At 44.8% G+C, this 27,686-nt stretch overlaps 1 protein-coding gene across 1 annotated transcript; it reads left to right on the top strand.

The window, feature by feature from the left end:
- Positions 1 to 27,595, top strand: spire2 (spire-type actin nucleation factor 2). Its single transcript, XM_068723321.1, has 15 exons — positions 1 to 436; positions 9,467 to 9,510; positions 9,863 to 10,243; positions 11,564 to 11,644; positions 11,780 to 11,944; positions 12,704 to 12,790; positions 13,262 to 13,379; positions 14,345 to 14,505; positions 15,721 to 15,943; positions 20,755 to 20,882; positions 21,342 to 21,479; positions 21,581 to 21,648; positions 22,253 to 22,280; positions 23,072 to 23,169; positions 25,813 to 27,595. The coding sequence occupies exons 1-15, from the start codon at positions 139 to 141 to the stop codon at positions 26,195 to 26,197; spliced, it is 2,403 nt and encodes an 800-aa protein (XP_068579422.1). The 5' UTR covers positions 1 to 138; the 3' UTR covers positions 26,198 to 27,595.
- Positions 27,596 to 27,686: the final 91 nt, after the last annotated feature.

Raw genomic sequence — 27,686 nt, forward strand, 5'->3', positions numbered from 1 at the left:
GCTGCGGTAGTTTGAGGAGCAGTAGACGTTTAGAGGAGGACAGCAGAGGAGACAGCGCCGAACAAGAGGAGTCGGGTGGACTACATTCATGGCCCCGGTGTCTACGGAGTGAAGAATGGGCTCCACGCTATCGCAGCCATGGCCAGATTCACCAATAGAAGCGCCGAGGACGGGGGCTCACGGGTAACGGCCCCCGCCGAACGCGGAGAGGCGCGGGACCTGGCCGAGCCCCGGGAACTGTCTCTGGAGGAGGTGCTGAAGTCCTACGAGCAGCCCATTAACGAGGAGCAGGCGTGGGCGGTGTGCTACCAGTGCTGTAGCGGGTTGAGGGTGCCCCGCCCGCCCGCCGGGACGGTCCTCCGGGTGAAGGACCCGACCTCCATCCTCCTGCAAAGGGACGGAACCGTGTCATTGCAGCAGGAGCCGCGACGCAACGGTAGGACGGTCTGACCGTTGATGGCCAATAACTTGCTCTGACAAAAGTCAACTATGAAAAAAGTAAATTCTAACAATGTGTCCATTCCGTTTGAAGTAAGTTAGCGCTTTACCGTCTGACACAGCATTATATTTAAATATCAGGAGCCACTTTTCAATTCGGCGTAAGGTTATGTCCCTGAATCGGCACTATATCTTTATGTAAAACACCGACTTTTGCGTCTGGTCCGCTTGATTCCTGCAGTACTTTTTTTCTGGTAAACCCCTCCGCGGTACCCCGGCGACTAAACTTTATTTTCGTATAACAAACTACACACTGTTCGGTTGAACATATCAGCGCGGAATTGAAGAGTGTCTATCAGTACTTCATCATAGATATTTAATCATGTCTCGTCTCGCAGGAACCGGGAACTAAAAGCAGTTCCGCCTGAAATGATTCGAGTTTCTCATGGAGTTCGGTTCGCAGGAACGTCTTCGGAGAGAAGACGGTGCTCTCCGTCCCAAACACCATTTAATATTCCTGCATAATCGACCTTTTAACTACATTATTTATCATTATTAAGCTGACACAGTATTTTGATAAGTCGCTATCGTGTCGCCCTCCTGATGCCAACAAGGATGACTTGTATTGTGCCGGTAAATGATTAATTATTCATGGCGCTTCACCCGAGCATCCCCTCTTGCAAAAACTGTTTTGGAGACTTCAAAGGGCGGATGGAAGCCCGAAGTCTTCTAGTTGTTTCTGTCACTGCCTCGTGCCCTTACCTGCATTACATCACTATTTGCATACCTCTTTTGAGAACCACTTGATCATAAATCAACTTTCAGAACGCCACAGGGAGTTTCTCAAAGGTCTGGAGTCATAATTCTGTGTTTATGTTGCTGCATCTCTTGCACTAAAACACACAGCCAGAACATTTGAACTTCCCTGATGCATATTAAACACATCAGTGAGACACATCGCGAGGAGCAGGAATGTGAGTAATGATCACGAGAGCCTCGGCTTTTGTCGAGTATCTGGAACAAGTCGCCACAACCGGATGAAAACCTACTTTTGTTTGCTTTTTAAGGAATTTAACTGGAAACGTTTACAGTCTGTCTCCAGGCAATGCTTAATGCTCGTTGCTCAGCAACAGGATGGCGTCTATCTTAAATCATTATTTTAGAATTCCTGCTTTGTTGAACTGTAGAGTTAGACATGCACTATAAAATGACTCCCAGTGACCCATGTCCCCTAAGATTTACACTCTGCTGAATACTGTATACACGGTGAGGTGGTAATATTGGTGAGATTCTGACAATGAGTCACTTTGTATTCTATTCAATTAGATTATAGTGACTTTAAAGTGTTCACCATTTGGCCAGGGACTCATTGGATCCCCCTCATGGTGCATGGGGGAGACACTGGAGCTGCCACAGGAGTGAGACACACAGACTTTACAGCTGGTTAGGCTCTTTTTGTCGTTGTTTAGTTTCTCTTTGTAGTCATTAGGCATGTCTTTGAGGGTTTATGTCTCTTTGTAGTTGATCTGCGTCTCTTTGTAGTTGTCTGGAGTCTTTTTGTAGTTGATCTGTGTCTCTTTGTAGTTGGTCTGGAGTCTCTTTGTAGTTGTCTGGAGTCTCTTTGTAGTTGACTGGAGTCTCTTTGTAGTTGATCTGTGTCTCTTTGTAGTTGGTCTGGAGTCTCTTTGTAGTTGTCTGGAGTCTTTTTGTAGTTGTCTGGAGTCTTTTTGTAGTTGATCTGTGTCTCTTTGTAGTTTGTCTGGAGTCTCTTTGTAGTTGATCTGTGTCTCTTTGTAGTTGGTCTGGAGTCTCTTTGTAGTTGATCTGCGTATCTTTGTAGTTGTCTGGAGTCTCTTTGTAGTTGATCTGTGTCTCTTTGTAGTTGATCTGTGTCTATTTGTAGTTGTCTGGAGTCTCTTTGTAGTTGACTGGAGTCTCTTTGTAGTTGGTCTGGAGTCTCTTTGTAGTTGGTCTGGAGTCTCTTTGTAGTTGGTCTGGAGTCTCTTTGTAGTTGATCTGTGTCTATTTGTAGTTGGTCTGGAGTCTCTTTGTAGTTGATCTGTGTCTCTTTGTAGTTGGTCTGGAGTCTCTTTGTAGTTGGTCTGGAGTCTCTTTGTAGTTGTTTTGCCCCTTTTCCTACTGTGAGTCTCTTTGGGGCTGTTGCATCACTTTGTAGTTGTTTCTTCGTGGTCATGTTGAGTCTCTTCCTGGTTGATGCGTGTCTCTTTGTCGGTGAAGGCCAGGGGGACCCCTGACCATTTTAGAACCCCTGAGCCTGTGCTTGGTAGGCCCGGTCAGTAATCCATCCATGGGAGAACTTCTTAAGATCCTTGCGAACCACGTTTGCCATTTAACAGTAGCGAACACTTTGCTGTGATCATTAATTGTCAGCGCTCACTGTTTATCCTCGTAGCCTGTGTTGGTTCATGCTCTGCTGATCCATAAGTAAACACGATCCACATATAAGTAGTGGTGCAAATGCCCTAACCAGCATGAAGGGAGTCTACTGTAGCGCGTCTGTCTACATTATTAATCTAGCAGTCAGAGGAGCCTTTGCATTGTTTAAGCGGCTAGATTCATCCCAAATCATCACAACAGTTTTAGACAGCAGGGCTGCAGAGGAAACGACGAGTATTGAGCAACAATCTGAGGTCCACGCTTCATTAATAATGCAGAGTATTTTTCATTGACTACTTTCATTTATATTTGTACCACTCATACAAGCACATTTAGGGTCACAGAAACCTACCACTGGGCCTCATTTCACAAAGATCAAAGTATAACTTCTGACTATAAAAGATAGATTCAACACTGAGGACATGAACAGATTTGTGCCACACAGAAAGATCGTTAGTTTAATCCTGAATACAAGAGATCGTTTGACATTTTTGCTTTTGAAATGACTTAAACTAATGTATTATGTAGATGATTGTCCATTGATTTCCTGTTGGTAGACCTAGTTGCTGATGAATCCAGTAAGTAGCAGATGAAAGCACTAATTATATTCAACCCTCATCAGGTCGTACACCGATCTTCAACGGAGGAGGACGTTACTGTGAGTCCAAAAACAAGCCGGGACCGAAGCTGCACTGCACAGCATTTTACTGTAAACGTATCGGCCTGAGTCACTAAGTGACTCTGCAACAGAGGGAGAAGCCGCCTCATCCTCACTGACGCGCCGCACAGTCGCTCTGCTTCCCAAATGGAGCTCTGGTGTCTGGTAGCAGACGACCTGCAGCACCACGGCCGCCGACGGCTCCGCTCACCGGCGTCTCCGCTTCCGTTGTTCTCCGTCTTTAGTCTCCTTTTGGTGTGAAACACGACGGGTCGTCCCTGCTGGTAAACGAGTCCGTGTGTGTGTGTGACGTTTACTGATGTCGATGACATCAGCAGGTTGCAGCGACTATCTTGTAGTCGACTCTGACCTGAAACAGCCTTAATACAAACTGGTGAAGGGTTCGGGTTAGGGTTGGCGCTGGAGAAACTGGTCAGGGAGCTGCTAGCTTGGCACAGGAGACGTTGGTCGGGGGGGGGGGGGGTCAGCCTCTATCAGAAGAGGAGAGGTGCTAAAAAGTTGTCTCATGGGCTTTTCACACTGCACACACAGCAAAGAACTGATGACACATTATAACCCAGGCCCAGGACCACACGGTTCACGTTGCACTCCTGCTAGCCCTGGGTTAAACGTCTTGTCGTGACTAATGTTTACATTCTAGATATCAAACTATTCCTCTGTTCACTATGACCCTGTTTCACACCGGCTACTTCCAGCGCTGTTCATCTGGTTCAGTCGGTTTTTCAGGAGATAACCTGCAAGCCCTGGGCTGACGTCAGGGTTAGCCCACTTTGCAATGTCCAACTTAAAAACCCTGGCCGACGCTTTTCCAATGAAAGTGGCGAGCAGCACTCGCTCCAAAAGTCCCTGAGTGTACCGAGAAAGTGGGAAACACCGACAGCCCGTCCCTTCAGGCCCCCCTTAACGCCACTCCCCCCAAAATGATCATTTAAATGAACGTGAACAGCGAACGTGGCTATTGTTAACACTCACCGCTGTCCAGCTAGATGTATATCTACTATATTATCTCTTTGGGCTGGCCTCTCTTTGACCCAGCATCCTCACTATCATTCACACATTAGAATGCAAACGGATAATATTCATGCATTCAACACTATAAAGCAGTCATACTAATAAGAGCCTTTATTCTTTCCGTCAAAGTTGGTATCCAGGAGAGGATTTAATATATTCTAGCGACTATAACTAGGTGTTCTCAATTTGTCATGACAGCCAAGTTTAGGTTCAAATTATAACAAAATATCTTTTATACCTGGCTTTGAGGAATCTAAACATGGTTTCTGCTAGTTTTATTTCTAAAGGTGAAATGAAAAGTGTTGAGATTTGTACTGTAATACTGAGGACATTTGTGCTCAGATGAGCCTGGATCACTTCAATGGCACAGTACCTTCTTCCCCATTAATAGATTTATGACTAAGTGGGCCTAATGGAAATGGTATTGTCCCTCGTAAAGACTGACTGAGCTCACTGCAACATGTATTCTAAATATGAATATTTAAATTCAAATAAAGTGCTCAGTTTGACCGTGTCGGTCGAGAGAAGCTCTTGATTCGTCATCGATTTACCTTTCTGATATCTTCCTCCTGCGTCAACCGGACTGCTTCCTAATCCGGGAACAATAAACGGACGTGGTAAAGGGATGAGCCGTGGTAGAGCTTCAGATAAGCAGCAGTTCATGTGAAACGGGAGTTTGAAGGCTGCTGGAAGACATTGCAGGACGAATGCTAAAGGGTGAGGTGAGTCGCTGAGTGCAATTAAGGCCAGCAGGAAGTCAAAGTCCAGATACACATCGCTCCTGTCAGATAAAAAAAAAAAGATAAAGAAGCTTGCATCACCCAAATGTCAACTGCTCCTTTTGTTTTTGTTTTTACGGATGAAAGACAAGAACTAGTTTTTAGCTCGCTGACCGTGCACCGGCGAAACACGAGACTCGAGGAGATTCGATTTGCAAGCTTTTCCCATTACGGCATCGCTCTGCTCCTCAAGAGGTCGCGCCAAACGTCTCTCACGGCAGTCACTTCACCGAACACGTAACATAGACATGAACTCCGAATATATAACGAATGCTTTCCCCCTTGATTGTTGTTCTCTTTGAAAATAAGTGCAAAGGTCAGCGCTGACTTGACGTACCGGTCAAAGTGACACACCCTGCCACACATGTATACAGGTCATTTCTGGTGACGGCTGAACAAATAGAAATGTTCCGTCTCTCCTTTCCATTTAGAACTTCTGCTCCTCCCAGCCCAGTTTGTCTTCTGTCACTCTGTGGTTCCTTTTGAATTCGGTCTCTCAGACCTTTTATTATTATGGCAACAGATGGCAAAGTCCATCTTAAGGGACCATGGGTGTCGGTGTGAGCGTCCGTGAGGGTTTTGAGGAAATGTTTTTCCATCTTTACCCAGAATAATCGTGTGACTAAAAGCTAATGAGGAGGAACACCGTGGGGTTTGGTGGGAAGGGGCTCGTGGTTATTAAGACGCAACATTAAAGGACCAGTTTGTAGGATTTAAGGTCACCTAGTGGTGAGTCAATGCCTTGAATCTGCCTTGAAAAAATGGATGATTGTATAGAAGTCTAGTCTAAAATGACTCTACTTCTCTCTTGATTTATTCCCTCAGTAAACATTGTAAACATGAGTTTATGGTCTCAATCTCTAGTTTACAGTCTTCTTCAATACAGCATGATGTTCATTTAGTACATTATGCTCCATTTAGAGTCAAACAGACCATAAAGAGGGGATGCTTTAGGGGCGGGGCTACACAGTGATTGACAGGTCAATAGAGCTGCATATTTGGAACTCCTCCACCTTCCAAATATGGTCACTTCTGGTCATTGGTAGCGAAAAGAAAACATGGCCGTAATCCAAAATGGCGAAACCAAAATCGCAGAACTCAAGGCTTCAAAACGGCGTTAATTGGACTTTCCCGTTCAAAACGACGTATGTCGTCGTATATTGTACGAATGGTCAGAGTGGCGGCCATTTTTCTGTGTACCGTTGCGACCGTTGTAAGGGGCTAGCTTCCGTATAAACTAAACTGACTTACGACAAGTCGTGGACTTGCAGTTACGACTAAAACGAGCAGCGGAGTCGTAGCATTACAAACGACCCAATGCTTCATCCGCACACTTCTGTCACCGCGTAGGAAGGCACATTGCTATTGCAAGATGATTACATTTCCTGTAACCAGTGTAGCATTAAAGCATGGCAGAATTAGCACGCTAGCTAGCTAACTAGGGGACAGCTGGCTAGTTAGACGGGTAGCCTCATGTGGTATTATTGGGATGCTAATGATGCTAATTTACAATTCTTGTGAACGCGTGTCCTTTTACGCATTCAGTCATGTTTATGCCGGTCATTTACACAGATACCGGAAGTTAGATTCCGCACGAAAGAAAGGAAGAGAAAGTTATGACAAGAATACCGACATGTTCTTGAGGTCCAGTGTCTTATTGTCTCCTGTCATGAAGCAACTATCCCTACCAACATTGTGTCTCCTAATAACGTTTCCATGAGCTCACAACATAAATCGTTAAAGGCGTTAAAATTCGAAATTCAGAGCATTTGTATCTCTCGCTATGGTGTTAGCTAACAGCGCTAACAGCGCAAACAACTGCAATAGTGCTTCTTTACCATTCTCTGCTCAGGTAGACGCACTTACTCGATACCTTTACACTGCTAATAGTTGTTTGCTGCTACATTAATGCTCTGAGTATCGTATAGGGAGTCTGTAAAGCTGCTGAGATGTATTTAGAAAAACCAGCCCTGACAATTAAATTAGTTTTTATTGTAAAAACCAACGTTGCTTCCAGTTGCTGGTAGGCATATATATAGGCATATATATATATATACACATATATGTGTGTGTGTGTGTGTGTGTGTGTGTGTGTGTGTGTGTGTATATATATATATATATGTGTGTATATATATATGTGTATATATATATATATATATATATATATATACACACACACACACACACACACACACACACACACACACACACACACATATACACAGTAGTTTAATGTTTATGCTTACCTCTGTTCTACCTGTCCTTGTTTTCTGTTTATTTTTCTATTTCTGTGTTTGTACGTTGAGAGTGAAATTCCTTGTATGGCCGATAAAGCTGATTCTGACTCTGGGTTAGAAAAGCACCGCAGCTCAAAGTGCCAAACATTCCCTGTGCGTATATCTAACTGGGTTATTGTGTTTTTTTCCAACATCTAATCTCTTGGAAGTGTTTTTTTTTCTTCTGTTGTGTTCACTGACCTGTAACTGTGGGAAAGAGGCGGCGGTATCATCGGGTTGCACCTCGTGACCGAGCCGAGCATTATTTGAACCTGTCTGGCAGGTCTGCAGGGCTTCATGTTGTCTCTCATAACAGAGAGTCTCCTTGCCCCTCCTTCAGTGTCAGTTGCTGCCCTTTTGTTGCAGAGTGAAGCGGCGTTCACACGGGGGAACAGAGTGACGCTCTGTTGGTCCGAGGTTCGAGTCCGGCTGTTGACGGGGGAGGATGCTGCGACCGGCTCTGATCTCTCATCTCTCTCTCCTTTCATCTCTCTCTCTCTCTCTCTCTCTGATGTTTCCACCGGCTCCCTCCGTCCATCTTTGTCTCCGTCTCCTGCTTCTCCTGTCCGTCCATTCTCCTGTTCCTCTGCAGCGAGAGCTGCTGATAGAGGAGTTTCAGGCCTCTCGGGTGTCATTGCCGACATCAGAGTTTTTACTCTCTCTCTCACACACACACACACACACACACACACACACACACACTCTCTCTCTCATAGTTAGGCACGGCAACCCTGGCTGCGGCACAATAATGCACGGCCCAGTTATGACTGTGGGACATATGGAGTACCGCATTTGATTTATTGAGTAGAAGATTGAAAACCAGCTGACTGAGGTTTTTTTTTATATTAGTGCAGTAAAGCACGACTGCTAGTGGCACAAATCTCAGGTTTTCTTCAAACAATTTGCTCATTTAATCAACCAGCTCAATATGGAAGCATTCCTGTTTCTTGGTTGAAAGCTGCTCCTGTGACAAATAAAATGTACCATGATGTGTGAATCTCCGTTCTGAGCATTGCTGCAGAGAGTGCCAGCTGTTGGTGCATCAGAGAAGCAGAAAGCATAAGTAATGCACATGTTGTCTCTTCTCTGGGAGCATTTTGGGAAGACCCCAGTGACACTCGTGTTCATGTTACGCAACACCGGGTTGCACAACGAAATGTTAATATCTTTAAAAATCTGAGACAAAACAAAAACGTGAAACCGATCAAATGATCAAATCTGTGCAAAATGTTTAACAAAGGCTGTAAAACTTTTGCAGGAAAAAGTTCAAAAGCATTTTACACCATCAGAAGCAGACTACTCTAATCAAACCTTCCAGTTAAACTACAGGTACCAGTTTAAAATGGGTAATAGAACCATTTCTAACCCACAAGAAGACAAAATGCATTTGGACTTTCACAGAAACTGTCCACACCTGGTACGCAGGGTGGACAATATCCCCTCACTAGTGAGGACTCTGAGGTAGAGCAGGTCCTGTAACCGGAGGTTTGCCCGTTTGCTCCTCCAGTCCGCATGTCGAAGTGTCCTGGGGCAACATACTAAACCCCAAATTCCAAGATGGGAACCTAATCTCTACACAGAAATAGACAAATACAATTATTGAGAAAAAAAAATTCAACAGACAGTTTTGGCCCGCCCCATATTTAATCAGCCCGAACACCAACAGTTTTTAAAGAAATAATTGAGTTATTAAGCGCTAATTATCAAAATGAGTCACTGCAGAAAGATTTGGTGCATTAAGTTCCCAGTTTAACAGAAGTTGACTCCTATAATGTGAAAATATGCAGTGAGAAAGAGAATCGGCTTGTTGTATAAATGAATAAATAAAAACCCGTCGTGATGAACATTTGAATGGAATAAAGAATCACCGTTCTTTGTCTCCTCAGATGACACTGATGGACCTCCTCCTCCGCCTGCTGCAGAGCGTCAGGTGAGAAAGAACGAGGACTTTTATTTGCAAACAGAAGGGGTTCCCCAGGAGGCATGAACGACAGTTTACTTATTGTGAATTTCAGTTCTCCTTTATTTTCAAATGTGGAACAGAAGTTTGGAATAATATCTTACACTTGGCCTTTCTAAAGGCATCTCTGTCGTCATCTTTCTCCTCTTGGCACATTGTAAATATCATGCATCATGACTGGTTACAGAGAGTCTGTTATGTGAAACTCGTGTTCACGTTCTGTCTGAGTGAATTGCATCTATGTGGGTCTTTAAGACGTTTCTGTTATTGGTAAAGGACGACCTATTCATCCCCTTGTTGCATCTCCCGTCCGTCCCTCCAGCTGGTCCAGTCGCTGGGCGTGGCCATCTACCGCGCTCTGGACTGGGGGCTGGATGACAGCGAGGAGCGGGAGCTCAGCCCCCAGCTGGAGCGCCTCATCGAACGCATGGCCGGAGGGGACCAGGGCGGAGAGAGCGTCTGCGCCGTCGGGAAGTTCACCACAGATGAAGGGTACAGCGGGCAGGAGGAGGAGGAGGAGGAAGAGCAGCGGGAGGGAGCCACGAGGCCGGTGTGCACGTTCCGCCAGGTGACGGCGCTGTGTGCCTCTCGGCTGGCCGACCCCGGCTGTGCTCCGGAGCACTACCAGGCTGTCTGCAGGGCTCTGTTTGTGGAGACTCTGGAGCTGCAGACCTTCCTCATCAAGATCCGAGATGCTAAGGAGGTACGTCTGTTAAAGCAATGTAGCTGGAGCAAATACCGGAAAATAGACTCATGACTGCTTCTCAGCTGTGGACTTCCATCACCTGCAGTGGCCTGCACCTTGCTGTGTGTGCACTCTTTGAATCTGAAGTGCTTCCTGTTCACATGCCCCCCCCCCACCACCACCACCACCACCACATTCACACACACACACACTGTTTCCTTCTAGTGCTCACCTTTACATCTAGACTCCTGTTTACACACGTCGCCACTTTTCTCGGTTAAAATATTGTCCCAAAAATAATAACAATATTAGTTTGTTTGGTGTCATTTAGCAGCTGGATTCCCAGATGTGGAACCAAACGTCCAGTAGAGTCATGGTTTGATTAAAATGTATTCTATTTAAAGTGTTCTTCAACAAACGCACCAATATCTTGAATGCTGCACAGTCACTCAGGTATGGGCTCATTTTTAGGGTTATTCCCATTATTACAACTTATTTATAGCTTTGACCATTGCGTCCATCAGTCATAATAATATTCACCACATGACGGGTTCCCTGTTTCTGTTTACATTCAGCTGTCTACCCTTTAGCCTTTACGTATTTTGAATGCATTCCATTTCTGATAAAACATTTTCAAATGGTATTATTTGACTTTGATGTTTGCTGCTGTAGCTCGTCGTCTGTCACCACATTGTTAGGTTTCTTCACGTTACCAACACCGGCGGTCGATCGCTGAAATGTTGATGGTTGACGGGTAGTTACTGCGCCCCTGGTGGTGGGATTATGATCTAAACCTGTCGGCTTGTAGAATCAAACAGAATTAGGATTTGTTCTTTGTTTTTCCTCTTTTAAAGGGATCTTTTTTCATTTTCTTTTCTTTTAAAGCAGAACTCTGAAGGAAAACGGTATTCTGTCACGTCGTTGTGCGGATTGAATGAAATGACTGGACATATACAGTATGTGGGAGCCATATATATATATATGCCATATATGTGCACATGGTTTCCCATGTAGATTACAATTGACACTTTACGTCTCACTTTTGATTTTTGTTTTTAATAAAGTCTTCTGTTGAGGGAGTTAGAGCCACCGTCTAGTGGTACCATCATCAGAAAGGAACCTGATCACCCATCGGATTTGATGCGCACACACACACACACACACACACACACACACACACACACACACACACACACACACACACTTATCCCATTGAAATCAACAGGACCATCCTCCAGTCTGTCTAAAGCTGTTGAGTTCGACCCTTTTAGAAAAACCCAAAGTGTTTGAAATGAGACTGTTGCCACTGTAGCTTGTCTGTTGCTTTTTGCCGCACAGATGCTGAAGAAGATCACAACAGAGGAAGCTGTGGAAGACGCCTCCACAGCTGAGCTGGACGCTCTGAAACACACAGACTGGGTGAGCAGAGCGAGAGCGCAGTGTCACAGGAGGACAATGCAGCGGTGTTGTTGACCCAGGAAGGCGGTGTTGTCGAGTTGACGTGTGTGTGTGTGTGTGTTGTTGTTGTTGTTGTTGTTGTTGTTTCCATCCCAGGCTCGTCTGTGGGTGCAGCTGATGAAGGAGCTCAGGCAGGGAGTGAAGCTGAAGAAGGTGCAGGAGCAGCCGTTCAACCTGCTGCCCACCGAGTTCAGCCTCACACCCTTTGAGATGCTGATGCAGGACATACGGACCCGCAAGTTCCAGCTACGCAAAGTCATGGTGAGAGACGAGACTGGCTTTAAAATAATCAAGCCAAGCATGAGTTACGATATGAATATGAAGATGTAAAAGCAGTAGTCATGTCTGTGCCATGAAAGCAGTTGAAGTGTCGGTAGAGGTGTTAAGCTGAAGGCAGCTAAATCAAAGCATCGCAGATCTTCTGGAGGAAATACAAGATCCTTCTTTCCTGAAATCATAACCCCGAGAGCAACGTTTTTATCATCACTTGACTTTGATTCAATGGAGCATATGCCGTACATACGGCTGTGTTACAGGAAGGAACTGTTGTGTAGCAGGCATACATGAGGCAGTCACCTTGAGGCCTTCTCCACAGGCAGATGCATAATTCAGCCTCGGAACACAAATATTAATGAAGGCTTCTCACAGCCTTCTGTCCCCCTGAGCTCTACGGAGCACTTCAGCTTCTTCTTTAAGCGCTTCTGCTTTGGTTTCATGGCTTCAACTGGTTTGTGTCTTTTCAACCCCGTCTCCAGCAGCAGCTGTTTTTATTGAGAAAGCTCTGATACACCAGAAGAAGTCAGCAGCAAGCTGCTGAACACTGTGGACCATTTAGCAGCTGCCAATTTAGTTTTTTTTGCAAAAGTTGGTGGAGACCAAAACGGAGCTAATAGAGAGTGAATTTCTGCAGGTGTTAATCGGTGACGATCTTCCAACGTTGTCCTCGGAGGTTGTTTGCATTGATCCCTGTGATGATTTACACACACGGCCCTACAGTTGGTGTTTCTCTGTTTCATTTAGGTGGACGGTGACATTCCCACCAGGGTGAAGAGAAATGCGCATGAGTTGATCCTGGATTTCATCAGATCAAGACCTCCTCTTAAACCAGTGAGTTCCCCAGAGAGATGTGAAGGAGGCTGCATGCCTGCAATTCTTAAAATAAAAGCTATTGTGAGGATTTTGAGCGTTACTCACTTTTTTTAAACACATCGCTATTTATTAACTGTGCATGTCTTCATCTGAACGTACAACTGTGACACATGATTGTAGTTTAAGTTAACAGCTTGCTAGAAAGGCATCCAAATGCTAATGCAACTCTGAGTCCTGAACAATAGCTTTGACATGTTACTATAATTGATATATTAATGATTAAAAGCTGTTATTCATACAAGCTTTTATGTCAGCAGCGTTTATCAAAGCCGTTTACACGCAGTCACAAACACTGTGGGTTACATCGTGTCTTTAATTCGTTACCTTCGCTCATCCATTCATAGACGTATGTATGTCTATATCTCTCTCTATGTACGTAGTCTCCTCTTGTAGCATAGCTGTGTTCTCATTGCTTCTCCTCTCCGTCAGGTTTCAGAGCGCAGCCTCCCCCCTCCTCCCCCGCAGCAGCAGTCCCTTCATGAAAAGGTCCTGGCTGAGATCAAGCAGGAGAGGAAGCTCAGGCCGGTGGTCCTGCCCAGCTCCAGACGTAAGGGGACCATGGTCCGCATTCCTGCCCCGTCTCTCCCCTCACAACACCAATTCAGCACCCTGAGTCAATGGACAGCGACAAAGATACGCTGCAGCGCCGCCCTCTTATTCCGTGATATGAAACGTATCAATGCGCCGAATATATGGACGCTTTGAAGCTTCATGCACAATGTTGATGTGCTGATAACGGTACATTGTAAACAACCAGTCAGTGTTTACATTGACAGGAGGAGAGCTAGTAACGTTAGCGGCACCGCTAACGGCTAATGAACCAAGGTTCACTTCAGTTACATTACAGTAACAAAAAACACATTTACCTATCTTTTAAAGTTTGGTTTGATTCATGTTATGCTCATAAAACATCAGTGATTAATTAAGAGACTAAATACAACCTTAATTTATGACTTTTACATACTTAACGTTGTAAAAGTGAGACGGCAGAGTGCAGTTTGAAGCGTTCAGCTGCGCTGCTTTGCAGGTCTAAGAGCAGACCTTAGATACTGTATGTTATGTTTCCACCAGACGGACACAAAAGCACCTCAAATACAAATGGTCTCTTATTAGCTTTATGCATGTGAAAGCGTTGCATGGTATCTGGAGAGGAGCGTCACGGTGATATGAAGCGCAGTAAAGGATCTGTGACTGTGTTTCTGCAGCTCGCTGCTGCAGACGAGTGTGTGAGCTGTAGTGTGTGCTACAGAACACGTGGAGGTGGCTTTGCATGAATATTGAGCACCAACCGGAACAAACCGTACTGCTGTCGGCTTAAAGTCAGTTCCATAAAATCTAACTTCTTAACGTTTACACTAACATGGCGGCGTTGCTTCGCAGTAATTCTGCCGCGTCGCTGTGAGTTATCGATGCTAAAATGCTACCCAGGGCTCGTCTGAGAGTCTCTGCCCTCTGATCTCAGTTCCTGACTTGCTTGTCCCCTGACGGTGCTTCTGGTGTCTCCTCCCTCAGCGTTTGGCTCTCTGCCCTGCCTGGCTCAGACTTGTCCCTGCGACGTCAAATCCACGTCATGCATCGACCTGTCCGCGTCGGAGCCCCGGCCCCCGTCCCGCCCCCGCATCCTGCTCAAGGCTCCGACTCTGGCCGAGATGGAGGAGATGAACATTTCTGAGGTGAGGTGTTTTTTTGGGGTGGGTGGAACCATTGCTCTTAGAACAGTCTGGTGTTTTTCACTGTAGCACATGCTTTGTTTCCCAGCCTAAGCGGGTTCAGATGCCTCTGTGGAAAAAGAAACAACACCAGAGAAGAATCCTCTTTGTCTTTTGCACAAAGACGCAACAACTTGGGGATTATTTTTGACATTGACCATCAAAACTTTATACTTCAGCATCTTCAGAAATCCCCTCACTGGCCCAAAGTGAATCAACTTAATGCAGATTGGAGTTTTAGTTAAACAAATATGATACTGGAGGAGCAGCTGCTAAGCTACTAGCTTGCAGTCTTCTTCTTTTCAGCCTTTGCTGGTGCACTGCAGTATATCTTGGCATGATGCCTTCACCATTGTAGGACTTTGTATCTCGTCATCTGTGTGTCATGGATGGATTACTGAACTTGACTTGACCTTCACTTACAAACTGTCCCTCTGTGTAACAACCAGGAAGAGACTCAAAATGACCACAAAGAAACATTAAAATGACCACAAAGAAACATTAAAATGACCACAAAGAAACATTAAAATGACCACAAAGGACCACAAAGAATTATTAAAATGACCACAAAGAATTATTAAAATGACCACAAAGAAACATTAAAATGACCACAAAGAAACATTAAAATGACCACAAAGGACCACAAAGAATTATTAAAATGACCACAAAGAATTATTAAAATGACCACAAAGAATTATTAAAATGACCACAAAGAAACTACAAAGAGACACAAAACGAACAGAAAGAGAGTGTAGACAGCTGTCAGGGTTGTGTGTCTGGCTCCTGTGTAGGACAGTTGTTGGGGACTTTTGCATATCTGTGCCCAGGGGCCCTTTGTCTCATGATCTATTCAAGCACACGAGAGGATGAAACTTGTAGAAATACTGTGCCACTGGAGATCTTAAACTCCACAGGAAGCCTTTGAGCTACCAGGGACCCTGGTCCTGATCGTGGTGTGTTTCAGGCTTAGCTGCACCCCTCACTGAACCAGAGGGACAATCAATCTGCCAGACTGATCCAGAGTCCCGTTGACCCTGTTTACATCTGGCATTAGCGCGTCGCCTCCTGTCCTTCACTTTTCCTTTTTTCTTTATTGTCCTCCATCACATCCGACCCCTCCCACTGTCTCTGACCCCTCATTTCCTTCTTTCCTCTTCCTCTCCTCCCTCCACCCTTCAGGAGGAGGAGTCCCCAGACAGCGGGGAGCTGAGGAGGACGGAGAGCTCCCCCGGCCCTCTGAAAAGAGACCGCTCCTTCTCGGAGCACGACCTGGCCATGCTGCGCGCCGAGATGCTCCCCTCGCTCTCCGAGTCGGCCCGGCTGGGCGGGGCGGTCAGGCTGAGGGGGGAGAGGCCTCGGTCCAGGACGCTAAGCGGCGTCGGACCGCCTCCTCATCACAGAGGTCAGTGTGTGAATGTAGTGAGGACGACTTCACCCAAAGTTGTCTACAGAAAGCAAAAGTACAAGATGGTTTAATTAATTGAGCAGACGCGTCAAATCCAAGAGAAGAAGAAGAAGAAGAAGCTCGTCATGGTCGGTATTAATAATATAACATAACTTTATTTATATAGCACCTTTAAAGACAATACAGCAAAAGCAAGGCAGCGAAACAATAGAAAGCTCAACAAAGAGATGAAACATATGAACAATCAATACGATAAAAATAATCTAATAAAGACAATGATTTAATAATATCAATGATAAAATAAAGCAGTAAAGCGACGACGTCACATACAAACCAGTCCGTAAACATGGTTCTGTTCGCAGGAGAGCCTGGTGTGTGTGAACCATCTTGAGCATCAGAACCCAATGAGACTGATGTTCTGGATGATACCATGGAAATCAAATTCTGCTTTAGCTTTTTCAGCTTCCTAATGTGTGATTAAAGGAATAGCTCAAATATTAGAGTAAATACTAGAGTTGTGAATGAAAAAGATGCAGTGCACCATGAATGACCACACGGTGGCACTGTTGCTGCTAAAGACACGGTTCTCTCGCGGCCTAACTCTCCACCAAACGTCTCTCTGTCTCACCGTCATGCTTTACGGGGACATTTGAATATAACCGACCTGTGCTCTCCCACTATGGCAAGTCCAAATGTCTCTCATCTGCAGCCAGGGCTGGGCCCAATGCTGAATTGCAACGAGTTGTTGTATTTTTCCATTTGCTCTCTATGAAACATGGCCACACACATCGGCACATCTGGTTCCGTCCAGGTGATTCTCAGCCAGACTCGTCGATCTCCAGGAGTCTGAAGACACTGCGGCTCATTCCATCGGTTAGATCCTGTGACTTGACTGAAGGAGAGATAATGAATGAGACCAGCTGCTTGCAATGAAAGCCTGCAGCCCTGTGTGGCAGGTGGTTCATACGTCACGCTGTTTTTAAGGGGAGATGCTAGTGGTGAACAGAGTAAAACATGTAACTAATGGATATCACCATGAAACTTCCCCAGTTGATTACTTACACTAAGACAATCGTTATGTTTAAATAGGCAAACGAGGCATGATCTAATTAAATATGTACTCATTTTAGGAGCAGAAATCTGAACATTGGAGGTTCAAAAACATGTTTCATTTCGTCGACACATTCGAGTCAAAGGTTTTTACTGAGGGGATTTTACATATTACTTTGTATTACTGTAATACTCTCAACAGCCATAAAAAAACAATCATTCTCTCCATGTTTTTAGTAATAAAATGATGAACAAACTCGGGGCCAATAACAGTCGAGAGTGAGACGCAACACGGCGAATTAATTAAGCTGTTCTCTTATTTTAAGGCTGTAAATTACGGTTGCAACTAAGTTATCTTGATTCATGTGTTGAAATATGATATAAGTATCATTTATTTTTATCAAAGAAATCAACCAAAATTGTATTAAATTAATTTAAAAAAACTAGTGCAAATACATTCATAACATTAGAATTATATTCTTATAAAAAGCACAAGTAAATGTCCTCAGAAGTGGGTGTATCTCTATCTAACTATTACAATGACTCGCACTGTGTCGCTCATAGAGGTTTGTGTGTTGAGTGGCCAAACACTTTATCATCGACATCATATGACAAATCAGTAACAGAAAAAAATAATGTTTTTATGCGACCCTTAAGACTTTATTAGATTTGAGCTAAACTAGCTTCCTTCACAGTGTTCATCGGCTCTTCTAGAAGCACTTGGTAACTTTGTGTAACACTTTGTGTAACACTTTGTGTAACTTTGTGTAACACTTTGTGTAACACTTTGTGTAACTTTGTGTAACACTTTGTGTAACACTTTGTGTAACGCACATTTAAGTTCAAAAGGGCGTCGCGCCAAGTGGAATCTGCTCTGAGGGGGACCAGATGTTTCTCCATGCCGGCAAATGAATGCTTCTTGTTTAGCTAACAGAGCATCAGGACATAACAACACCACAGTGCCAAATAACTGCTAGACTCTTACCAAACGTCACTCTCTTTAGCTTATGGGGACCGGAGTATAGGGCAGATAAATCAACTGTTTCTATGTCACGTCCACTTACATTTATACTATTATTTTGTGTGTTTAAATATGCAAATAAGGCATTATTTTAGTAAATATGTGCTAATTTTCATTTCCACAATATAAATGTTTCATTTTGTTGATATAAGGGTTTTTGGATATCTCATTGTATCATTCCATAAATTATAAAATGCATTTTTAAATGTACTATTAAATGAGACTATGAATGATGTATGAACAAAGCCCTCTGTAAGAACCTTCACAATGAAGACGTTTGGTGTATGTAAGTGCTAATGAAGAGGAGATTTCTGGCTGTCTTAAAAAAACAAACTAAACTATTTTGTACGTTTTCTTTCCACTAGTCTGGAAGAGGACAAGTTATGGAAATCTGAAAATTGACAGAAGCCATGTTTTTGCCCGTAGTGTCTCTTTAATCCCCCTCCCACAGAAGGAGACACCGTGCACAAGTTACCCGTCTAACGAACAGTTAAGCTGAGTGCACTCAGGTCGTCGATACAGCGGCTGTCGGCCTAAACACCCTTTTTTTAAATGTCCAGCTCCTCTGCCTCGAGGCCTGGAAGGAACGAAGCAGTGCATTAATTAGAAGGTCATGACAAAACCCAGCAACCACTTTGATTGTTTCCATTCCGCTTGTAACTGTAGAATATCTATTCAATTAAAAGTACAGGGTTTTCAACCTTGAATCAAAAGATTCTTTTGTTGTGGAAGCACGGTGTCCCCGCTGCTTATCCTCAGCTATACCTCGAGCACTAACCTCATTAAATTACTGTTACTCACTGAAATACGAGCTGAATTTCATGTCAGTCCACAGCAGTGGTCCTACACTCCTTGCTGACAGGATTACATCTGCCATGAAGCTGTTACGGAGTCTAATCAAATCTAAAGATGTACCGATAAGGTCTAACTTGGTGAAGGAGGGTAGAAGCTAATGGGTTTGAAATGTGTGCTGCACGTAAGCAACAGGCAGGATGTTATCTGTTTGATGGCCATGATTGGTGCATTAGCAGCCCGGCCGTCCATATCCAGAGGCTTGACTTCATCCATTCTCAGTCTGCAAGCTGATCCTCCCAGCTGCATGCCACACATGGGTGGATTATAGGACAATGGGCCCCTGGGCACAGACATTAAAAAGGCCCCAACATGTCTCCAACATGTCTCAAACATAGGAGCAGGACACACAGACTTTATAGATGTTTATTCTCTTTTTGTTGTTGTTTTGGTCTCTTTGTCGTTGTCCTGTGTCTCTTTGTAGTAAGTTTGAGTCTCTTTGAAGTTGTCTTGTCTCTCTTTGTAGTCAGTTTGAGTCTCTTTGAAGTTGTCCTGTGTCTCTTTGTAGTCCGTTTGAGCCTCTTTGAAGTTGCCCTGTGTCTCTTTGTAGTCAGTTTGAGTCTCTTTGAAGTTGTCCTGTGTCTCTTTGTAGTCAGTTTGAGTCTCTTTGAAGTTGCCCTGTGTCTCTTTGTAGTCAGTTTGAGTCTCTTTGAAGTTGTCCTGTCTCTCTTTGTAGTCAGTTTGAGTCTCTTTGAAGTTGCCCTGTGTCTCTTTGTAGTCAGTTTGAGTCTCTTTGAAGTTGTCCTGTCTCTCTTTGTAGTCAGTTTGAGTCTCTTTGAAGTTGTCCTGTCTCTCTTTGTAGTCAGTTTGAGTCTCTTTGAAGTTGTCCTGTCTCTCTTTGTAGTCAGTTTGAGTCTCTTTGAAGTTGCCCTGTGTCTCTTTGTAGTCAGTTTGAGTCTCTTTGAAGTTGTCCTGTGTCTCTTTGTAGTCTTTGCGTGTCTCTTTGGATGACATTTCATAAACAAAGGGCCCCAGTGTCTGTGTGCGGTAGACACGTTCAGTAACCCATCCACAGTCCTTCGACAATAATGTAGATGATAAAATGTATTGTGCAGTATGTGACTTTGCCAACTGGGGTCCAGCTTAACTGTGACTGTGAGGATGTAAGCCCCGGCTGTCATCGGCAGCTGATCCAAATTAGACGAACTGATGATGTTTACCGGCCTGTTTCAGCCTGTTTACTTTCCATTTAGAGCCAAATTGACACCTTCCATTTGCAGGATCGAAGAGGCACCCAGTTTCAGCTGTGTCTGTTTTTTTAACCCCCTCCCAACGTCGGCTATCTGAGCCTCCTCTGAGTTTCTCTTTTAAGGGCGACTGCTGAGCAGACCTCTCACTGGGATCTAAGTTACAGATGAGGCAGCATGGGCCGAATCGCTCCACTGAAATCGGATTAATAATACATGACGGCAGTAGAGTCGATCGTCAAGCACTCTGAAGGCCAGAGACTTGAGATGGAGCTGAATGAAAGAGGCTGATGTGTAATTCATGGCCTTGTTAGACTGGGACTTGTGGCGTTTTCAATGTTGTCTTCCTGCAACAAGTCACATTAACAAACAGACTGAGGTCAAAGGGTTCCTTACCATAATGCTGTCAGACAGTCATAATAACCTGAGCCTGTCAGTTTCAAAAAACCAGCACATTTAGTGGGCCTACACTGACAGTGTGGCGTTGCCTCGAGTGATTACATTGCAGCCCGTTTAGCGGCTGTGGTCTGCAGCCTTCTCCTTCAATACGGGACCAATTTCATAAATCCTTGTCCCCATGAGTAACAGATGCAAGAACGTGGGACAAGCAGTAAACAGGGTAACATGAGTTTTCAACCTGGAAGCGCTCATCATTTCCTCTCTGGCTCATTCACTTTTCCTCCATTTCCTCACCCCAGCCTCCTACCCGGTTCACGGCTGGGTGCCGCCCTCTCCGGCCCGCCTGTCTCTGAGTTCAGTCGACGAGACCACAGAGGGATCAGAAGCTCCGTCTGGCTCCAGAGCTGGAGATGAGCACCAGTGGATGGTGAGTTACAATCACAGCGGTCCCACTGGTGATAACAGCGCACTGCAAACTCATTGAACAATTCTGACATTACTATTTCATACAGTTTCCAATATTTTCAGGAAATGAACGTCAGTATCTTTTCAGAAGACAGAATGTGACCGATTGATGCACTAGATTCCAGAATTATGACACTTGATTTTAGAAAATCCTTGAAACAAGTAGATATTCAAAATAAACAAGTTAATATTAACTCCTTTTGAATTCCATTTAGAAGCTGCTCTGGAGCTTTAGGTCAATATTACATGATCTTCATGAGCAGGTGGGAGTTTGCCAAGTAGTCATGGAATTGTAAATGCAAAATTCTCTATTTCTCTGAGCAGCTCAAAGGTATCCTTCACCCCAAAAATGAATGGGTTTGACGTCTACCAACCTACCGCTCACTGTAGAGTCAACTGATGGGTCTGCTCTCCTCTTCAGGAGGAGTTCAGCCACCCGGTGGAGAGTCTCGCCTTGACGGTGGATGAGGTCATCAACGTACGCAGAGTGCTGGTCAAAGCGGAGATGGAGAAGTTCCTTCAGAACAAAGAGCTCTACAACAACCTGAAGAGAGGCAAGGTACCGGAGCGGAACTTCACTCATTGCTGTATCTCACTCTGCTGTGTTTACAGTAAACGGACTCTGTAACTGTGTGTGTGTGTGTGTGTGTGTGTTCTCAGGTTTGCTGTTGCTGCAGGGTGAAATTCCCTCTCTTTTCATGGCCATCTACCTGCTTACTGTGTAAAAGGTATCAGAGAAGACTTTCCATGCTCCTTGATGTTTGTCCCAAGATACTGAGGGCATGAGTCTGATGCATGTTTTATTTATTTCATGAAGTGCTCATTAACATATTTTCTGTAAATTAGATTTCACAACATGGTCTACATGCGGTCCAAACGTCTCTTTACTGCCAAGATGGTGTCTTTGTTGCCCTAAAAGTATTGAAATTGAAATATTTAACAGTGTTTCTACACTGAACGTTCAGTAAACGGTGTAGTTCCTGGGTTGGAATTTAAAAAGGTAAACTTTGATTGAATTAGCTGCTTGAGGCAGATAAGCTAACGTTAAAGCTAACATGAAGCTGTGATGTCATTCTGTCATTTCAGTGTTAGACCTGCTGTATGTCCCATTCCAGCCAAAAGAGATGAATATATTAGAAACGATCAATGGTTGAATTAATCTGTGAACTGTTTTCATTTCTTATTTTCTATTTATGTTCATGATTATAATGCTCGGGAGCTTCTCGAGATGCTCTAGACAGAGAAGACCTCAATACTGGATCAATTTCCAAAATTGTTAGTCAGATCTTTCTTTACATCAGTGTATTGATTCATACTTCTTTTCTGTTACAGATCTGTCTGCGGCTCCTGCAGTGCAAAGGTACCTTTAACAACGTATAGTGTTTAGTGACGGCCGTCATCAACAGGGCTCAACACTCATTTTTAAAAGCGGTTGCCAGATTGGCAACCAGGCATCAGCTTTTTGGCTGCCAAAAAGTAAAATACGGTTGCCATATTGAATACATTTTTTTTAAGTCATTAAGATACCACGTCAGCAATATTGAAATATCGCTAATGCAACAAAAAGAAAAGTGGTTGCCACTGATGGGAACCAAAGGCCAGGAGTTAGTTGCCAATTTCTCAAAATGGTTGCCAATGGCTGTCAAGCCCTGATCGAGTGCTTCTTGCTTTTTTATTTTGAGTATGGTTCTCTGTGCCTATGTTTCTATTTAGAGCTTAAATGGGATATAGTTCCACTTGTCAACACATTGTTTCAATTTGTCAAACTGAAGTCTTTCTGTTGACGTCATTTCTTCTGTTCTTTTGTCGGTTTGCATTTGTTGCCTCGGTCCCAGACCGTGTTGGATGTCTGGTTCTGTGCTCCATAGGTTTGACATTCAGGCTGTTTTCTCGTGGTTCTAATGAAGTGTGTGGTGCTGCTGTTTGTCGGGGGTGCTGTGACTCATTTGTGTTGTGCAACATTGATCGTGTTTGTTCTGGTTGCGTGTTTATTTGTGTGACAGCTAATGGTCGTGGTGGTTTTGCCGTGTAAGTGTGGAGTCCTTTGTGTTTGTGCGATTGGAATCTCTTGGCTGTACTTTCCTCACTATACAGCTCCAGCTCTCGTCTCCGTCTCACTGTCTTCCTCTCGTTCCTCTTCCTGTGCTCCAGATGAAGATTCCCTCGAAGAAGATGGCCCACATTCCTGTGTACACTGTGGGCTTCCACAGCACTCCAAAGAGCCACGGACACAAGAGCCAAGTCTACAAGTGAGTCTGTGTTCATCTGATTATATAGACTTTCATAAAAGATGACTTCAAATTAGAAAATTGTACAGAAATGACCCAAGACATATGTCAGAAGGCGATCAGTAAAAATATATTTTGCAATAAAGATTTTGTGTGGCCGAAGGCATTCTGTTCCCGACCATCCATCCGGTCAATTCTTATGAACGCGATATCTCAGGAGTGCTTTTAGTGACTTTCTTTAAACTCGGCACAGATGTTCACTTTGACTCGACGATGACCTGATTTAGATTTTGGTGGTCAAAGGTCATGTTGACCCGACAAAACGGGCTCGGGCCATAAATCAATACATTTATGAAGTGATGCAATTTTGGACAGACGTGGACGTCGACTGCAACTTGACCGGTTGGCGGAGGTCAGCTGTGACGTGTGTCTAAAAATGTCTAAATGAAACAATATCTTTTTTTAAACCGGCCGGAGCCCGTGACGAATGCAATAACGAGGGACCCCAAGGAGACGTCGCCTCATTTTAGGATACATCACAATGTACGGGTGAAATTGTCATGACGTGTATTGATCACATGCGTACTCCTCAGAGGATGCACCCTTTAAATTTTGGACTCTCCGTTGGAAATTTCAACATTTTAGACATATCTCATAATTTAATAGAGAAACGAGTGTACATTCATGCTCCCAGGGGGATACTCATTTGATTTTCATGACCTCCCCTCTAGTGCCACCATCATGACTCTTACTCCACGGCCACGCTGCTGACGGGAACGTCGTTAGACTTGCAAGTATTTAGTCATGAATCTTAGGTGTTTTGCCCTGATGATGATGAATGGTAAACGGACTTGTACTTGTATCTCGCATTTCTAGTCTTCCAACCACTCAAAGGGCTTTTACACTACATGTCGTCATTCACCCATTGGTGGGTAAAGGCTGCGCATCAGGACTGACCATTAATACCCATTCAGCCTACGGGAGGAATTTGGTGTCTTGCCCGAGGACACGTCCTTATGGACTAGCGGAGCCGGGGATCGAAACCACTGATCCTTTGATTGAAGGACGACCCGTTCTCCCACTGATCCAAACAAAAAAAATCCAAACAATTGGTTTGATATTTTGATACGGTATGGTGCGCTAGAAATAAGAGCCTCCAGGGCCCTTTAGCAGGGCTCCATCCCTACGGTCCGGTTCTTCTACCGTCCATTAACCTCCAGCCATCTGAGGCCAGTGTGTCATTTCTAAAGTTCTCTCAAGGTAAAGTTGACTTGACATTATGACCCCAGACACTCTGGCCCCGTTTTCCCCACAGCTCCTCCAGCCAATCACAATCCCTGTTCAGTCCAAGGACACGTGTCCAGCTCGAGGTTAAGAACACAGGTTGAGTCTATTTAAAGCTGCCACTGACTGCTGACCTTCGCAGATTGCCTACTCAATCCAATCACACACACACACACACACACACACACACACACACACACACACACACCCCTCCCCCCGCCCATCCTTTTGTTATATAATCAGTGCTGCGACTCTAAGCGGCCATTATGTAATAATTACCCAGCTGTCATTAATATCCTCACTCCTTGTGCCCGTGTGAAGACAGACATGGGGGTGAGAAATGGACGAGGCGTGCGGCCGTGGTGATCCGTCACCGCTGTCCGACCGTGCAGCTCTAAGGGCGGGAATAGTAGGTTTGATAACGGCAAACGTTAACGTTATTTTAATCACACATAACGACCTTAATCTTGTAGTTTGGTGACTGACGGTTCCACCAAAGCACCTTCTGTCTTTTTTTTTAAATTCGATTGCTTTGAGAATATGTTGAATGCAACGACGAGTGATATTAGTTTTAAGATGAGCATTAATGACAAATATTTTTCCTAAATTTGAACTCCCAATAATATATTTGTTTTTCAGTATTAGCACGTCCACAACACCGGACTCACAAAGACGCATTTAAAAACCCAAAGAAGCAGAAAGAGATCAAACATGCTGACTAACTGGACAGCACCGTTTTGTGAAGGCCCGGTCGCACCACAACGAGCAGCAGAGTTCTTCCCTTCTTTCTATTATAAGTTAGTGAAACCAGGGAACATGCTTGTGCTAGCAAGTTGCCACCGTAGACCGTCTGAAGGATCTTCATGTACAGTCTGCAGTCGGCTCTTCAAGCTAGCTTGCTTGAGAACTGTCGGTTAAGAAGCTAGCTACCGTAGCTCGGTCGCTAACTGCACAGTAAGTTGACACAGTTTGTGCACGAGGTGTACCGTACGGTTGACTCCTGTCTCATGAATGTCTGTAAACGCGTCTCCTTTAGTGAAAAGAGGCCGTTCTGGTGATCTGGTTGACGCGGTGTTCGAAGGAGAGGGTGGAGGAGGACGGGGTGGAGTTGTCGATGGTGAGGCAGCAGACTGGTGTTAGTGAGGGATTTGGGACCGGTGATGATCATGAGAAAAGTTTTCTGTTACCTTTTTAAAAAAAGAGCAAAAATAAGAAAACATTTGTTCTTTCATAGCTGCCTGCATGAGGCCCAATGATAGCGTGTTCTGTTAGAGACTCAAAGGTCAGGACTGTCGAGACAATTTGCTGTTCTCTGCGGTGAACAGTGGCACACCATCTGTATTCACACTGAAGACATAAAACCTTTCCAACCTCCTGCAGGTCACTCCGCAGCTTGTCCCGCCGCTCGGTAGAGGAGGAGTTCCCCCACCTGTACGGCCACGGCTGCACGCTGCGCGACATCTGCGCCGAATGCACCAAATTCGTTGCCGACGTCATTTCCTCGAGCCGCCGGAGTCTGGACATCCTCAACAACACTCCCAAGAGGGAAGCCAAAGCCGCCGCCACCCCCCCTCAGAGACCACAGCTGCAATGTCAATCACACCTCCAGACTTGCCCTCACCCTCATCCTCACCCTCAGCCTCACCCTCACCCTCAGCCTCACCCTCAGTGTCAGCCCCAGTCCCAACAGCAGCAGCTTCACGCGTCATCGCCGTCTCCTTCGCTGCATCTCCACACCAAGACGATCAACAATGTCAACCAATGAGGAGATGAACGACTTTTTAATGCCTTTCTGCCCACACACACACACACACACACACACACACACATACACACACACACACACACACACACACACACACACACACACACACACACACACACACACACACACACACATACACACACATACACACACACACACACACACACACACACACACACACACACACACACACACACACACACACACACACACACACACTCCATACTGAGTTTTACTCTTCCGCTACACTGTGTGCACACAAAGTTCTTTGAATATTGCTGGGTGGAGCATTAAGTGCGTTATTTACCGGTTATGCTATGATACATAAACCTTTTCTGGTGACTTTTTATCCCATTCTGCAAACACACACACACACACACACACACACACACACACACACACACACACTCCATAATGAGTTTTGCTCTTGTGCTACACTGTATGCACACACACACACACACACACACACACACACACACACACACACGCATGCACAGAAAAAGTAGGGTTCTTTTAGGGTTTTAATGGTGACGTAGCAGTAAGGACTCAGATAGCTGTGGGATTGGTTCAAATAGATATCAATAGACAATCCAGTGGGGATCCTTCAAAGCTCTTCAAACGTTACTGGGTGGAGCATTCCATTCCTTATTTGACTGTTGTGCTATATGATCTGGAGCTGCGTAGAACACTTTAGTAAGAACCTAGAGACTCTAAACCACCACCTCACCCACCATCCAGTGCTACGTTATCTTCCATATCGCACCATCTCACCCAGCAGAGCTAACTCGTGCACAGAGCCCCCCGAGTCACTTTATGAGTGTGAGAGTAAAAAGCTCCCGGGAGGCAAAGGGCCGATGACTGCAGTCCTTCTGCTGGTGGAGTGTGTGCTGTGAGAGGAGGTGGTGTTAGGGTGGTGGTCAGTTGAGGAGGACATAAGCTGCGTGACGTAGTCAACATGTAGCCCTAGCGTTTTAGCTCTCTGCGGTTGCCTTGTTTGTTTTTTTTGTTGTTGTCATGAATGTAACTTAGGACACAGAGACAGAATTGTCAAACGATAAGCTTGTACACGGCGTAATGACGTTTATTTTTAATCGCCCGAATAAAGGGATGCGTAAGGAGTGGCTGCTGCAGTGACGAGGCCTCTTCGTGTGTTTTTAGACCTGTGGAGCCCCAGGTGCAGCTGGAGGAGGTGCGATGGCAGCGACACTGTGAATGTATCGGGGCGACGCTGCAGACCGCTCCGTTCTCCGTTCTTCTTTTAACCGACGCAGCGCGACGGCGCCGATGTGGAGCAAGCACATGAAACTCCCTCACTCCTCGTGGACGCTTGCAATCTGCTCTGGTTTTGTAAACTCTTAAGTAAACCTCAACTGCAATAAAATGTGATGACAAACACGAGCGGGGCTGCGTCTGACTTTCACTCTTCTGCGTTGGTCTGTTCTGTGTGGCCACATGATGGCCTCAGTGGTCGCAGAGCTGCACTTCATTA

The sequence above is a fragment of the Cebidichthys violaceus genome, unplaced genomic scaffold (assembly GCF_023349555.1).
Source record: "Cebidichthys violaceus isolate CVI_PGR_0920_01 unplaced genomic scaffold, fCebVio1.0.p SCAF_3, whole genome shotgun sequence".
In the NCBI taxonomy this organism is placed as follows: Eukaryota; Metazoa; Chordata; class Actinopteri; order Perciformes; family Stichaeidae; genus Cebidichthys; species Cebidichthys violaceus.

Excerpts from the sequence above, each read along its gene's own strand:
- spire2 (XM_068723321.1), top strand. The coding sequence starts at position 139 with ATGGCCAGATTCACCAATAGAAGCGCCGAGGACGGGGGCTCACGGGTA. Across the intron at positions 11,645-11,779 it reads CTCTGAAACACACAGACTGG|GCTCGTCTGTGGGTGCAGCT; the intron begins GTGAGCAGAGCG and ends TTTCCATCCCAG. Across the intron at positions 12,791-13,261 it reads CAAGACCTCCTCTTAAACCA|GTTTCAGAGCGCAGCCTCCC; the intron begins GTGAGTTCCCCA and ends CCTCTCCGTCAG.